This window comes from Candoia aspera, chromosome 6 (assembly GCF_035149785.1).
Source record: "Candoia aspera isolate rCanAsp1 chromosome 6, rCanAsp1.hap2, whole genome shotgun sequence".
NCBI lineage: Eukaryota > Metazoa > Chordata > Lepidosauria > Squamata > Boidae > Candoia > Candoia aspera.
In genome coordinates this window covers 76,043,506-76,057,357 of record NC_086158.1, presented here as the reverse complement: position 1 = coordinate 76,057,357, position 13,852 = coordinate 76,043,506, and the positions used below count along the sequence as shown (strand labels likewise).

Here is a 13,852-nt window from a genome sequence, read left to right as displayed (position 1 = left end):
AATGAGAAGGTTGGAAAGAGTTGGTAAAGAAAGCAGCAGTAAGCATTAGGACTCTGGTATCAAGAACGAGGGTCATTTTGCAGCTCTAATTAAGAACTGTGGAAATCCATTCGCCCTCTCTTTAGAACTGAGTAAGCACGTTCCTATATTGTACAATTCCTATACACGTTTGGTTTTGTTCATTTTGTTAGATTTACAGTATATTGTAGGCTATCCTAGGGAAGTTTATGCGTTGGAGGGTAGGACATTGATTGTTTGATTCCAGCAGTGATTTAGGAAAAAATATATATATATATATTGAGTATTGACCTTTACAGCCAACTAAAATCGAGGAAATGATTCAAATAGAAATAAAAAATTCAAAGAAGTCTGTTCAAAAAGGAGAAAAAAGAACAATTCCTAGCATTAAAGACAACCATTCAGAAAGAACATAAATATAATATATAAAATTAACTGAGAGTGACCAAATATTAAAATCAAATCTAAATGGTGTGGTCCTCAGTCTGAGGTGCATAACTGCTGCTAGATATTTGACTTTACAAAGAGTACCAAGCGGATAATCTCCTTCAGGTCAAAGTATTATATTAAAATTGAATGGTCTCCCTTGAGAGTATTTAAAGAAAGGATATGTAGTGTTCCCTCAGTTCTTTAACTTGAGGACATGCTACAGTTATTAGCCATCTAAAGAAGGAGAGACATATTCCCGTTTGAAGTTCTGCTTTAGGTGTCCTACATAGGATACAAACACAAGGATCTCTATTCCTGAGATCCTAAATTTCTCAGAGAAATGAGAAAACTGTGTTCTGGTAAACTGTAAGAATACTTAGGTAACCTGTAGCTATCTTGTTAGAGAATAAGCACAAAAATCAAGCCTTTAAATGTTCAAAGAGCTTGCTGTTGAGAATCTTCTTTTCTAAGGGTTTCATTTGAAACACAGCCAGTCCCCCCCCCATTTTTAAAATTAATTGACTCGTGACTTTGTTTTTTGAACAGATGGTGTTATTAACCTGAGCGTACCGATTGTACTTCCAATATCTGCTGAAGACAAGAAACATCTGGAAGGATGCAGCGCATTCACCCTGGAGTACAATGGGCGGAGGGTGGCAATCCTTAACAATCCAGAATTTTTTGAACACAGGAAGGAAGAGCGTTGCGCACGTGTTTGGGGAACCACCTGCGCAAAGCATCCTCATGTAAAAGTAAGCAAATACACAAGTCAGTTCCATTTTTGCCTCCATAAATATGAATACACATACAGTAGGTCTCTTTCAGGGGTGTCTGGGGCTGGGTCAAGATGGCAGCCACAAACCACCTGATTGAAGGCCCGCCCCTTTTCACCTGCAAGGGCAGGGCTTTGATTGTGCCATTACTGCACCCTTCTTAACCTTTTTGACAACACCCCCGGCTATTGATGTCTCTGGTCCTCTGTGACACTTTTCACCACATTCCATCATTACAGAAAGTAACCATTATGAGTGAAGGTTAGGTCCATACTGGGGAAGTTTGGAACACTAAGAATTCTTGGCTACAAGTTGCTCCCAAACTATGGAATGCACTCTCTGCTCGCTTTTTCTGCTTTTAGGCCTTTCCTCCTTTTGGGCACATTTCAGATTTTTTTCATCATGTTATCCCTTGCTCAACTTGATCTATTAACTTTGACTTAAGCACAGATTTTCCATAGATTTTCCACTTTTCCGTCTTATTCCAGCTGAGAATGGAGAAGGAAAACCATATTTCTATACTTTGATGATCTCATTTTTAATTGCCAAGTAGCTACATTTGCTTCCCTATGAATGTAGTATATTTTTATTTCACTGCCAATGCACCTTGAAGAGGCTTACAAAATATAATATGCAATAATAAAAATAATATATTATAACCACGTAAAGGCATATTCATTCAAAAGGTGGGTGGGAGAAAACAAATACCATGGATCCATTCATCCAACATTTCTACAAGGAATGCTTGGGTGAAGACAAAAGTTTTCAACAGATACCAAAAGTTGTAATAATAGGTGCCTCACAAATTTAAAGAGGAGAGCATTCACAATAGTAAACTCCACCATGGAGAAGGACCACCTGTAAGCAAGCCCAAGTTGGCACTCTTCAGCTTTTGGGACACCCAGCAGGACCTCTGTTGGACAGTCTCAGAAATCAGCTATGTCTAAATGGTCTGTCAGTTCACATACTTTCTCTACATTAGCAGTAGGTGGAATTTTAACCACGGTTTGATCACTACCTTTTCTTTATTGAGGTAATTTAAATAGTAACATCTATAAAATGATTCCTTTTCCTTACTTTATATCTGAGGCAGAGGAACCTAGTGCATAAAGATATTGTTTGACCCTGATTTCCAGTTCCAACTGATATAGCCAGGGATGAGGTTATGGGAGTTGAAGTCCAGTAACCTCTGGAGCATGATAAGCTTTAGACAGAGGCTGCATTATTATATTTGAATATCAGTTCTTTCTAATTCATGGTGATATCTTTTGATAGATGGTGATGGAAAGTGGAGATTGGCTTGCTGGTGGTGATCTCCTTGTACTGGAGAGAATAAAATGGAATGATGGACTAGACCAATACCGCTTGACTCCCTTGGAGCTGAGACAGAAGTTTACAGAGATGAATGCAGGTAATTGTTTGTATAAGTAAACCTCTGCTCGACATGACCTTTTTCCGTCTATGTGTTCCTGATTCTCCCAGTGCTGTGTTCCTTACATTTCAGATGCGGTGTTTGCTTTCCAACTGCGCAATCCTGTGCACAACGGACATGCTTTACTGATGCAGGATACTAAACGCCGGCTGCTAGAAAGGGGCTATAAGCATCCAGTGTTGCTCCTGCATCCTCTTGGTGGATGGACCAAGGATGATGATGTGCCCCTGGACTGGCGCATGAAGCAGCATGCTGCAGTGCTAGAAGAACATGTCTTGGATCCCAAATCTACTGTGGTTGCAATTTTCCCTTCTCCCATGTTATATGCTGGCCCAACAGAGGTATGGTGTTTAGCTCCCCAAACACCTAACAGTATTTTCTTCTCTTAATATTGTTCTGTTTTGAATTTACAGAAATGGTGGGGAAAAGAGTGAAAAGACCATTCTATTTCCATTTCTGTCTCTCTTGCTACCTGACTTCTTGTGTCCTGTCAATATTTAGGCTGGCTTTCCTCCCAAAGGACTGGTCAGTGTCTTGCAGCTTCTATGAAACACACAGTTTTGGGCAATTCAGAATAATACCAGTATAACCAGCCATGCTTCTTCAGCACAAAAAACCTATCTAGCTCCTCCCTTTAGGTGATACACCTGAGTCTCCAAGGACGTTTGGGAAAGTGTAGCTCAGTGATCTGCAACAGAACACTCACAGCTCCCACATTAACAGCATGCTCCTATGCGTGTTTACTTAAAACATGCTGTGTGGTGAAAGGCTTATATCCATGTCAGGTAGCACAGTTAAATTGTAGGAATTGTAGGGGGAAATCATCAGAGTTAAAACAGTTTGAAAGAAAATGATAAACTATATGGACTTGAAATGTTTAGTTAAATATGGGCTGTATTTAATAGCTTACTAAAATATGTATGCAATCTATTGCAGAGGTTCTCAACTTTTTGGGATCAGTGTACGTATTTGGACCTTTGAGGACATGATCCCAAAAGAGTGGATTTGATGGGTATGGCCAGTCACAGAATTCCTATTTACCTCAGGGCAAATTCATGAGTTTCCCCACTACCTTCTATAGCTTCCAAGGGTAATCTCTGCCTCCACTTATTTCTGTCTAATTTCTGGATGAGAGGACACAGTTCCAAGCAGAACGTTGAATTGTACCGCCTATCATTTTCATTTTCTGATGGGGACAGGAAGCATTCTTGGGAGTAAAATTTATTTCTAATTTTTGAGGGAGGACTGTAGAATAAGCAATGTCTGAAAAATTGGAATCTGTAGACTAGAGGAAAAAGTCGGTAGAACCAGGAACATTAGGAAGAAGGGGGATTAGTCAGACAAGGGTTTAAAATGAGGATGACCATTTGTTTTGACAGGGAAAGATTAGTGCCAAAACAGAGGACTATGAGACCATTATTCACGGACTTTCCTCTACGTGAAGCAAAGTATTTTCTCTCAAACTGAAAATCATTAGAAGGAATGGAAGGAGTAGCTAATTATTATCTTCCATGGATCCTTTTTCTTTCTGACAGTGGGCAAGAAAATGATGATGGTGGTGGTGATGATCCGAGAAGTCTATGTTCTGTTGGCACCCCAACAGTGGGAAGGAAATAAGGGAGAAACCATGGTTATATTACATTCTCTTTCCCTGTTGATTTTTAAAAAATCATTTATAGAAATTCTCTCTTATTTAAGACTATCAGTAGGGGGTAATTAATCTATGACAGCTTCAGAACAGACATGGTTTGGGGGTATAGCAGAGAACCAGGACTCTTGAGTGTCACCCCATCTTGGTACATCCCTTTCTGATATAAGAGTTTGATGATGCGAGGGATCTTCCTGGGAAGCTTCCAAAGAAATAAAAAGGGGGATTTCTGCTATCAGATGTCTCTCTCTTATTACAGCATTGAAATGTTTTAAATATATGGAATAGTATGAATGTGCATGTGTCTACTTGAGAGTAAAACTTATTAAGTTTGTTGAGGCCCCCAAGTAAGTGTCATGAGTAAGGATGGCGAGCAGGGGGCTCCCATCCAGACTGTCAAGCGCATGCGTAGCACTGAGGAACTGTTCAGCCATTCAAAGAGACACAGATCGGGACCGCCTTAACCCTTGGGGGTTATATGTCTGGGTTTTTCCCACGCTTCTTCAGTTTGTTAGGATTCTTGTTAAGTACTAGTAATAAATATTAGAGACCAGTTCATTGTCTCAGTGTGTTTCCTGGTTGTTAGGACAGTAAGTGGATATAAGATTGTAACCTAAGATACCTTGAAGCGTCCACCCACCCACCCTGTTTTTAGCACACTGATGTTCATTCTTGCGGCAGGTCCAGTGGCACTGTAGGTCTCGAATGATTGCTGGTGCCAACTTCTACATTGTGGGTCGAGATCCAGCGGGTATGCCTCATCCGGAGACCAAGAAAGATCTGTATGAACCCACACAAGGTGGAAAGGTGCTTAGCATGGCTCCAGGACTGACTTCTGTGGAAATAATTCCCTTCCGAGTAGCTGCATATAACGAAGTACAAAAAGCGATGGTTTTCTATGATCCAGACAGGTAAGTAATAATAGCCAATTACAGTTCTCATAGTTAGCACATTCACATAAGGCTGGGTCCTCATTGGTGTCTAACCATTGGAACCAAGATGCCATCCCATCTTTTTTTTTTTTTCTGTTGTGTCCACATGAATTTGGCTTCATCTCACCCCCATCTCATGAGTGAAACAGGCTTCAGTTGTCCTTAGTGTTAAACTAGTATTTTCCCCATTACTCTTACACTATTCAAGAGTACCTTCAAGGTATTTAAAATTCGTTAAGCTTTATTATCCTTTACCTCAAGAGTGGTCAAGAGATGGGGAGTGACTGAGACCAGAGGCAACAGAGGGATGAGAACAGCAAATTTCACACTAATATAGTCACCTGCCAACTCAAGAATTGGTGGACCGCACTATAATTTGGTATTGGGAAAATGCTGTTGGTGGATATTTAACAACTTACCTAGACAAATATGGTTATTTACATTATAAAAGTCATGGAAGGTGCCTTCCAGATGTTCTGTATTTCAACTCCTATTACCTCCAGCATGGGGATAACAAGGGATTATGATTATGAACATCATCTAATATACTGCAAGACAATTCTTGCTTTCTGTATTCTTGCTACTTAGTTTGCTGAAAACAAGGAGAGACATTTCATGTTGGCCACATTCACAGATCATGATGGACATTACAGATATGGAAAAATTGTGGCCAATTTTAGGTGCATCCACTTTTAATGGACCACTGTTTCTCATGTGAACTGAATAGGGACCTAATATTAACTAAATACACCATTTTTACAAACTGTAGTTTGACATTAGCTTCATTAAAATTGACCAAAGTTTGCGTTAATTGTGGTGTGATCCTAAAAAATGAAGCAATAAACCAGGTTTAACTCAAAGTGGATGCCAAAGCTTCCAGACTTTTTCTTTAGGTCACATGGAAGGAAACAGGAAGGGGAGCATGTTAGCCAAGACTGTCATCTTAACACATGAAAATAGTGGTTAAAGTTGCTTTCCTATTTTGGCCCAATCCTAATTTGAACTGTGGTTCACTGCATGCATATTCAACACCCTGTTCAGGATTCACTTGGGAAAATTAGAATTTTTTTTTTTTAAAGGAGATGTGATTATGTGTGTTAAATGCCCCTAGCCAAGCAGTGAGGAACCTGTGACTCTCCAAAGGTTGTATTTTACAACATCTGAAGGATAGGTATCCCACCTCCGTTATAGAGAAAAGTGCTGTAAATACAACTCAGGATGGACTTTTTTGCTTCTGAATACCCTTTAAAAATTTGAACTCTGGGAGGATCATCGTGGAGGAATAAAATGTTATGAGCTATTCAGGTGGTGCAGCAACATGAATTGCTACTTGTCTGTTTGAATGATTACTCTTTAGTAAGCTATATAAAATAGCATCCACGTCAGACCGATTTGTATGTACAGAAAGTAAATTAAGATTGGGGAAATGCAGCCTTTTGTGTTCTGTTTTTTGTTGCTGCAATATGCTTGCACTCTCTTCTTATGTTTCTTATTTGTTCTTTACTAGGCACAATGAATTTGACTTCATTTCCGGCACACGCATGAGAAAGTTGGCTCGTGAAGGTGAAAATCCCCCTGATGGATTCATGGCACCGAAAGCATGGAAGGTGTTGACAGAATACTACACATCACTGGGAAAAAATAATTAGTTCTGCTGTTTCCATCAAAGTGCCTTTATTTTAAATATGAGCTCTGTTAATTGATCCATATGCTATGATGTTTCATCTAGTCGGCAATTTTTTGGTTGCTGGGCATTTTCTTCCAGGGCCAAACAATGGTTCTGGGCCAGCTTTTCCATTTTTAGAGTCTAAATAGGCAATTTCTTCTTAATTTCAAAGGAATTCCATTAATTTTTTTTTACTATATACATCAAAAAACAAGATCTAAATAATAAGAGTTCAAAGCCGTATTCTTACAGGGATTCAAAGCCAGCTTTACCAGCCTTTGCCAAAAATGTTATTGAAACTATGCAACTATGCAAATGATCACATGCTCTATTCTTTCTTGATGCTATAAATTGACCACCTAGAAAGAAGTAGGGGATAAACTATGACTTTCCCAGTGTGGCTTTTTGGCCTCTACCCAACATGACTTTTCATTTCTTGTTGTGATAAAGAGGGAGGATATCAATTTTTAGATGATGAAGAAGAAGAAGAAGTAGTAGAAGAGTTGGCATTGTGAATAATCAACATTTCTTAACAAGAGAATTCTATGGCAGTTCTATCTCAGAAACAGGTCACAAAGCTGTGCTGGTTCTAAGAAACTTCTGTATGTATAGCCTTAGTGGTCAGTCTGGCCATGATGTTTTGTTCCAAGAAGTGCACCTTTCCCACGCTTGACATCAAGTTGCTTCATGTCCTTGGCCAAATTCTTTCATGTAGGACATCCACAAGAACTTCTCCCTCAACCTGTTGCCAATAATGTAATGGCAGGCTAAATAATTGCTCTTTCACAGCTCTTCTCAGCCCTTCAAGGTAGACCAGACTAAGAAACCAAAGTCACGAGGGCCAATAGTACTTTAATTGTAAAGCTATAGTAACAGAAATCTTGCAAGCCTGAATGTGTTCCCCCCTCCCCCACTTTATCTTTGTGAGAACCAGAGAGGGTCTTGTCTGAGACTTTTCTCAGGTTGCATTTCTGCCTCCCTCTTTTATCTGACTGTTGTCTTGGTAGTGGCTCTCCCTCCTCTCCCTCAAGGCCATTCCCTTTTCCCACTACAGCTCCCCAAGTCAGCAGCCTGCCATGATCACCTTAGCTTACCCAATGTGAGTGGAGAAGCTTCCCTGACAGACATGGACTCACTCTTAACCATCTTCCAGGGGTATCCGCAGAAAGTGGCATCCAAAAAGTCAAGATGGCAGTTACAACCTCGTGACTGAAACCCCACCCTTTTTTACTGAATCAGTTTATCCAATGACCAGCTGGAATTCTCTAGATAAGCAAATCAGGTGAAGGTGCCCTTACAGAGAAAAAAATGGCTAACAATTGGTTTAAAGGAGTGGTTCCTCCTATATTTCAGATTACTACAGGGAGTCTTTGCTTAACAACCATTCATTTAATGATGGTTCAGACTTACGATGATGCTGAAGAAACCAACTTACAACTGGTCCTCACACTTACAACAGTCGCAACGTACCTCCCAGTGAAGTGATCTCGATTTGGGCGCTTGGCAACCAGTTCACATTGGTGACATCGCAGCATCCCATGGTCACACATTTGCCATTTTCAACTTTCCTGGCCAGCTTCTGGCAACCAAAATCAATGGGGAACTGTGTGAGTCACTTAACAACCACATGCTTTGCTTAACGCCTGTGGTGATTCGCTTAACAACCGCTGCAAAAAAGGTTGTAAACTCGGGTCAGATTCACCTAGCAACCAAAATTCTGGTCCTAATTGTGGTCGTTAAGCGAGAACTATCTGTATTTGGCTGTTAAAGATACCCTAGATAACACCTGCATTTCCTTCAAATGATTCATGTACTCAATTGCCTGATAGCTTAGTACCTTTTTTAGCATCCAGTCTTATCATCATCTCAAAGAAGCTCTTAAATCTGGGGAAAAATTTCCAGAGGCACCAAAAGGCAACTTCAGTTACAGAGTGGATACCTGGGGGAAGGGTGGATGCATGGGCAGAGCACGGCCCCCTTTTCCCTAGGATGGCCTTTTGCATTTTATATCTTGAATTGTTGTGATTCCTGTATTTTTAATCCATTTCTTCTTGATTAGGAGCAAATAAGCACCAATATAATCATGATGAATGAATCCTAACTTGTGGGCTTTGTTCCAGAATCTGCTCATGGGGCAGAAAACATGTTTTAGTTGTATTTTTTTTCCCTAGATAACTGGTTAAGAGTTAACAGGCACATTTCTTTTGCATCTTAATGCTTCAGACATGAATGCTATATGCAGCTTAGCTTTGCATACTCTTCTGATATGTTATTGCTTTTTTAAAAAATGCCAAAATCTACAATCGGCTCCTTTTGCTATTGTGCTGCGACACTTAGTGTGGTGTGTAGTGGCAAGGAGAGTAAGATACAAACCAGAATAGTTCCATCATGAAAACCTCTAAGTGGGAAGCCACAGTGCACTTTGCTGCAGCTCCAACACACTGACTTGCCTACCTCTCAAGCTTGTCGTAAGGATAATCTGCGTGAGGAGCTTTGAGTAGTCCAAGGACTTTACATAAGCTCTTATTTTTCCACCACCTTAGATGGCCCTGCTTTTGGGCATATTCCTGGTGCTGTACCAAATTTGGCTGCTGTTGGCTCTGAAATCCATGTCCAAAATCAAGGGCTATTTAAAACTCTCCTAGAATAAAACAGGCTGATCTCTGCTGTGTATAACCTACCAGGCATGTCTAGCCGCTACCTGTATTTTCACAACTGGGGAATTGCTGCATTAAATGTCTTCAATGTATTACTTATTTTTGTACGTTTTATAAAGTACATCTTTATAAATTGTGAAATTGTGAAACACAGTTCAAGGTGCTCTCTATAAAACTTGGAATCAGTCATCAAGCCAAGGAGATTAATTATTAACAATAGAACTGGAAAGAATAAAAACTATGCAATTTAAAATATATTAATTGGAAAGCCACATACGCTCTGGATCTTTTATCTGCCTGTCTGCCCATCCATCCACCCATCCTCCTTTTGTGTATAACTTAGTCTTGGAATTTCTTCCCACTGCCGCTCCTCCGGGATGGAAAACTGATTCAGATCATGGATTATAGAGCCTAGATTGGATTGTGGTCATAATTTGGGCATTTACATCAGCTACAAACATGCCAAGTTCCTTTTAAAATTTGGATTTTTCACCACTCTTGTCCAGAAATAGACAAGATGGTAAGTTGTTTTACTTATCTTTATGTAGCAATTATGCAACAGTCATTTTTATAGAAAAAATACATATATGAAAATATTTTTTAAAACACTTCCAGCATTTAGCACTTTTTGAATCTTTGGGACCAAGAGAATAAAACGGGTTTCCTTTATTTTTTCTCTCAGTTGAATGCAGTTGGTAAGCAATACCCATCCTGTAAATTGCACTGGACAGAATGCAAATAGCCAGCATCATTGCCAGATGTTTCCAACATAGCTGGCTCATCTGCATTGGCAAGAGTGCCTTTTATATCCAAGACCTCTGGAAGAGTTCTTGCCATTGCAATCTAAATGTTTATAGTGCCAATGTACTTTTTCCCACGTTTTTAACCTCATAGAAGTATAGAATCCAAATATATGTTGTACGGTGCCTTTACCTCCTTTTACAAAAATATATATTTTATAGCATATTTATTACAGACCCGAAACCGACATATATGCCTTTACTGTTGCATCTCTTGATGAAAATATCTTGTTTGGCCTTCTATTGCTAAAAGTCATTTTTGGTGACAATAAATATTTCACTGTTTAAATGTTTTCGGCCTTTCATGTGTGTACATGTGGATAAACCCCAAAACTGATGTCTACGTGTTGCCCATAATGTTTAATGTCCCAGAATACATTGAGCAACGTAGTGTGATGCCACAGAATGTCTGCAATAGCTCTGCATGCTTTTAGTAGAGTTTTATCCAGAAAATACAGCCAGTACATCTCTAAGGAAAATGAATAGTCATTTTGGCTGTATGTCACGTAAAGAGCAAAAGAATCTCAGATGCTGTTGCTAGAAAAGCAGAAGGAAAGCAATGGTTCTTTACAAATTGAGGAAATATGTACTTGGGAGCCAATTTGATTTAGTGGTTAAAGGCCCCAGGCTAGAAACCAGAAGACCTTTTGCTCTAGTCCTGCCTTAGGGACAAAGCCAGATGGGTGACCCTGGACCAGTCACTCTCGCAGCCCTAGGAAGGAGGCAAGGGCAAACCACTTCCAAAACTGTAGGGGCTTCTCCAGGCAGTCACTAGTAGATAGATAGATAGATGATAGATGACGATAGAAAGTGTGTGTGTGTAATGACTAGTCATTATGGGTGTTGAAGTCTAGAAGATACCAGGTTAGGGAAAGATGTCTTAAAACAGGGATTTGGCGCTCATAATCTTGAATTACAACTAAGATGAGTCCTAGCCAACATGGCTAAAGATGAGAGATGATGGGAGTTGCAGTTCAATATCTGAAGGCCTGCAGAGTGCCTATTTCTCTTCTTGATAGAAAAATCATTACTGCCTTCAGCCAAGCATCTTCTCAGAAAATAAATGAAATTGAACACTGAAACTGAATTAATCGTAAATGGGCTGGCTAGAATTTTACTTCATTCATTTACATTTAGCCACTGCAGTGAGAATACATGTAGATATACTTGATCCTAAAAACCATGTAAAAATAGAAAAAACAATTGTAAATTATTTGCAATGATCAAGTCACATTTATTGCTTCATTCTCTAATTAATCAAGCTCGGCCTTGTCGATGAGTTTTCAGATTTAAGAAAGGATTTCTATAGCCATATTATTTTACCAAGTAGCTGTGCTCTTTTATGATCAGAGGAGCTCCACATGCTGGTAATGGCAATCATAAAGCACAAACATACCTAACGACAAGGATGGTTGCTTAGATTTCAGAGTCTCAAAATTCTTGGTGGACAAAGCTCTCACGAGTAAGATAGGGAACATTTTAGCTTTCAGGATGACACAAACAGTGACCACCATAGCAGTGTACAGATCACCACCATAGACATGTAACTGCATCGTGTCCATGGCAGAACAGTGAACAGCCCACCCCCACCCCAAAATCACACACTATAGCAAGAAACTGGGACCCCCCAAAGAGATCATGTATACTTGATGCTAGCAGATCTATTCTCCCCACTTTTCATAGTAGCTGCATGCATTGGGCCTTCACATGGAGCTCTAGCATAGCATGTTAACTGCAAGGTAGAAGGGGAGGGAGAAAGGCAGGCACCTCTTCTTTCACAATATGAAGATTGTTGGCCAAACCAATGATGGGACTAGAATTTAATTTTAGAGTAATGCCCAACAAGAAAACAATCTCAACTGTAAACATATTATGAATTATTTGTAACTATTCAAGAACCACCATCTTGATTGTGCAAAGAATCTACACTCTGTAAGGACTTATCTGAATGTTGGAAGAGCTAAAAGCGTAATAGTTACAAAGCAAGTACCATAATGGCATTATAATGTGACTCTATTATAGAGAAAGTTAGGCGCTTTGCTGAACTTACAGCTCTTAAAGCGAGGAAGGAAGGAATAGCATTGGGAAGACTTCTGCTTTATTTGGAACAACTGTTCTCAACAACCTTCTGAACCCATCCTACCTTGCTTGGGAAAGATCCCTCAACCCTTGGAGAAGTTCTGTAGGGGCTGCAAGGGAGGTGGAGACAAGAACCTTCTTATGAATCTCCTTAAGTCAGCTGATCTTACAAACAAGCCATTGTTGTTTTTTAAAAAGTAAGATACCGAAGTGTTTCATCTGGAAATTAAGTAATTTTATAAGGCAAACATTGGGCTGTTGTATATGCAAATTTATGCCAAGAAAATGTTAAGGAGCCATAAGACTGCTATTTTTGGTGCTATAGACCTACGAAGTTATTTCTCTTGAAATCAGAAATAAAATTGTTCCTTTGAAGGAAGTTACCATAAACTTTCAGTGAGAACTCCTATCGCCACGATCAGACCATATCTATCAAGAATGGAAAGATAATTTCCATTCTTGACAATTAGCACCTTTTAGTATTAGAAAGACAGCTCTTGATTCTATAAATGCTAATAAATAACTTTTTTTACTATAAAACTGTATCTGTAGCTGTGTCCGGGGATAGCTAATGGAGCTTAATGGCCAAAGTTGTTGTTGTTAATTGCCGTTGAGTCATTTACAACTCATGGTGACCCTATGTGTAACAGAACAAAATGCTGTTCGGTCTTGCGCCATATGCCCAACTGTTCCAATGTTTGCATCCATTGTTGCTGTAACTGTATCAATCCATCGCATTGAAGGTCTTCCTCTTTTCCGCTGGCCCTCGACTTTACCAAACATGATGCCCTTTTCAAGCAATTGGCCTTTCCTGACAATGTGCCCAAAGTATGAGAGTCTAAGCCTAGTTATCTTCGCCTCTAGGGAACCTTCTGGCTGTATGGCCAAAAGAGGGAGATAAAAATCTTACTACTATATAGCAATACATTTGGTAGAATAAATACCTAAAGAATAGGTATTGGCCAGATTTCCTATTAAATTAGTTGAGAGGAAATTAATTCAACATTTTCACCTTACCTCCTAGGTTTAAATTATGTCTACTAAATTAATACATACCACTGGAATGATGGGGCCAGAAAGCAAACAGTTTTGAGATTTGAAGTAATGTTTTAAATACAGTGACAAAGGACATCAGAAGTATTGGCCAAGGTTCACAAAGTCTTTTGAGGGCATCTCATTATAGATAAAGAGCATCTGCTGAAATTACCTGAGCTGTTACAATCTCTGGATCCTAACTATTGTCCCTAGAACAAACCTGGAAATAGTTGCAACATTTAATTTTCCCTCTTGCAAATAAACCAAACCAAATCACCTACAGGAATAGAAAACAGATAAAATTGTTTTACTTGGTGAGAGAGAAATCAAGCATGATTGATGCTACCATGGACTTAAACGGGACTATTCTGAGCTTGTGAAAT

The 13,852-nt window shown here is 39.4% G+C and overlaps 1 protein-coding gene across 1 annotated transcript in view; it reads left to right on the top strand.

Annotated features, from left to right (window-relative positions):
- PAPSS2 (3'-phosphoadenosine 5'-phosphosulfate synthase 2) overlaps window positions 1-10,644 on the top strand; it is a 42,390-nt gene extending 31,746 nt beyond the window's left edge. The window contains exons 8-12 of the mRNA XM_063307449.1: window positions 994-1,199; window positions 2,496-2,631; window positions 2,725-2,993; window positions 4,982-5,211; window positions 6,740-10,644. Of these exons, the coding sequence (XP_063163519.1) occupies window positions 994-1,199; window positions 2,496-2,631; window positions 2,725-2,993; window positions 4,982-5,211; window positions 6,740-6,881 (983 nt within the window). The 3' untranslated portion in view covers window positions 6,882-10,644. The remainder of the gene's footprint in view (window positions 1-993; window positions 1,200-2,495; window positions 2,632-2,724; window positions 2,994-4,981; window positions 5,212-6,739) is intronic.
- The last annotated feature ends 3,208 nt before the right edge of the window (window positions 10,645-13,852 follow it).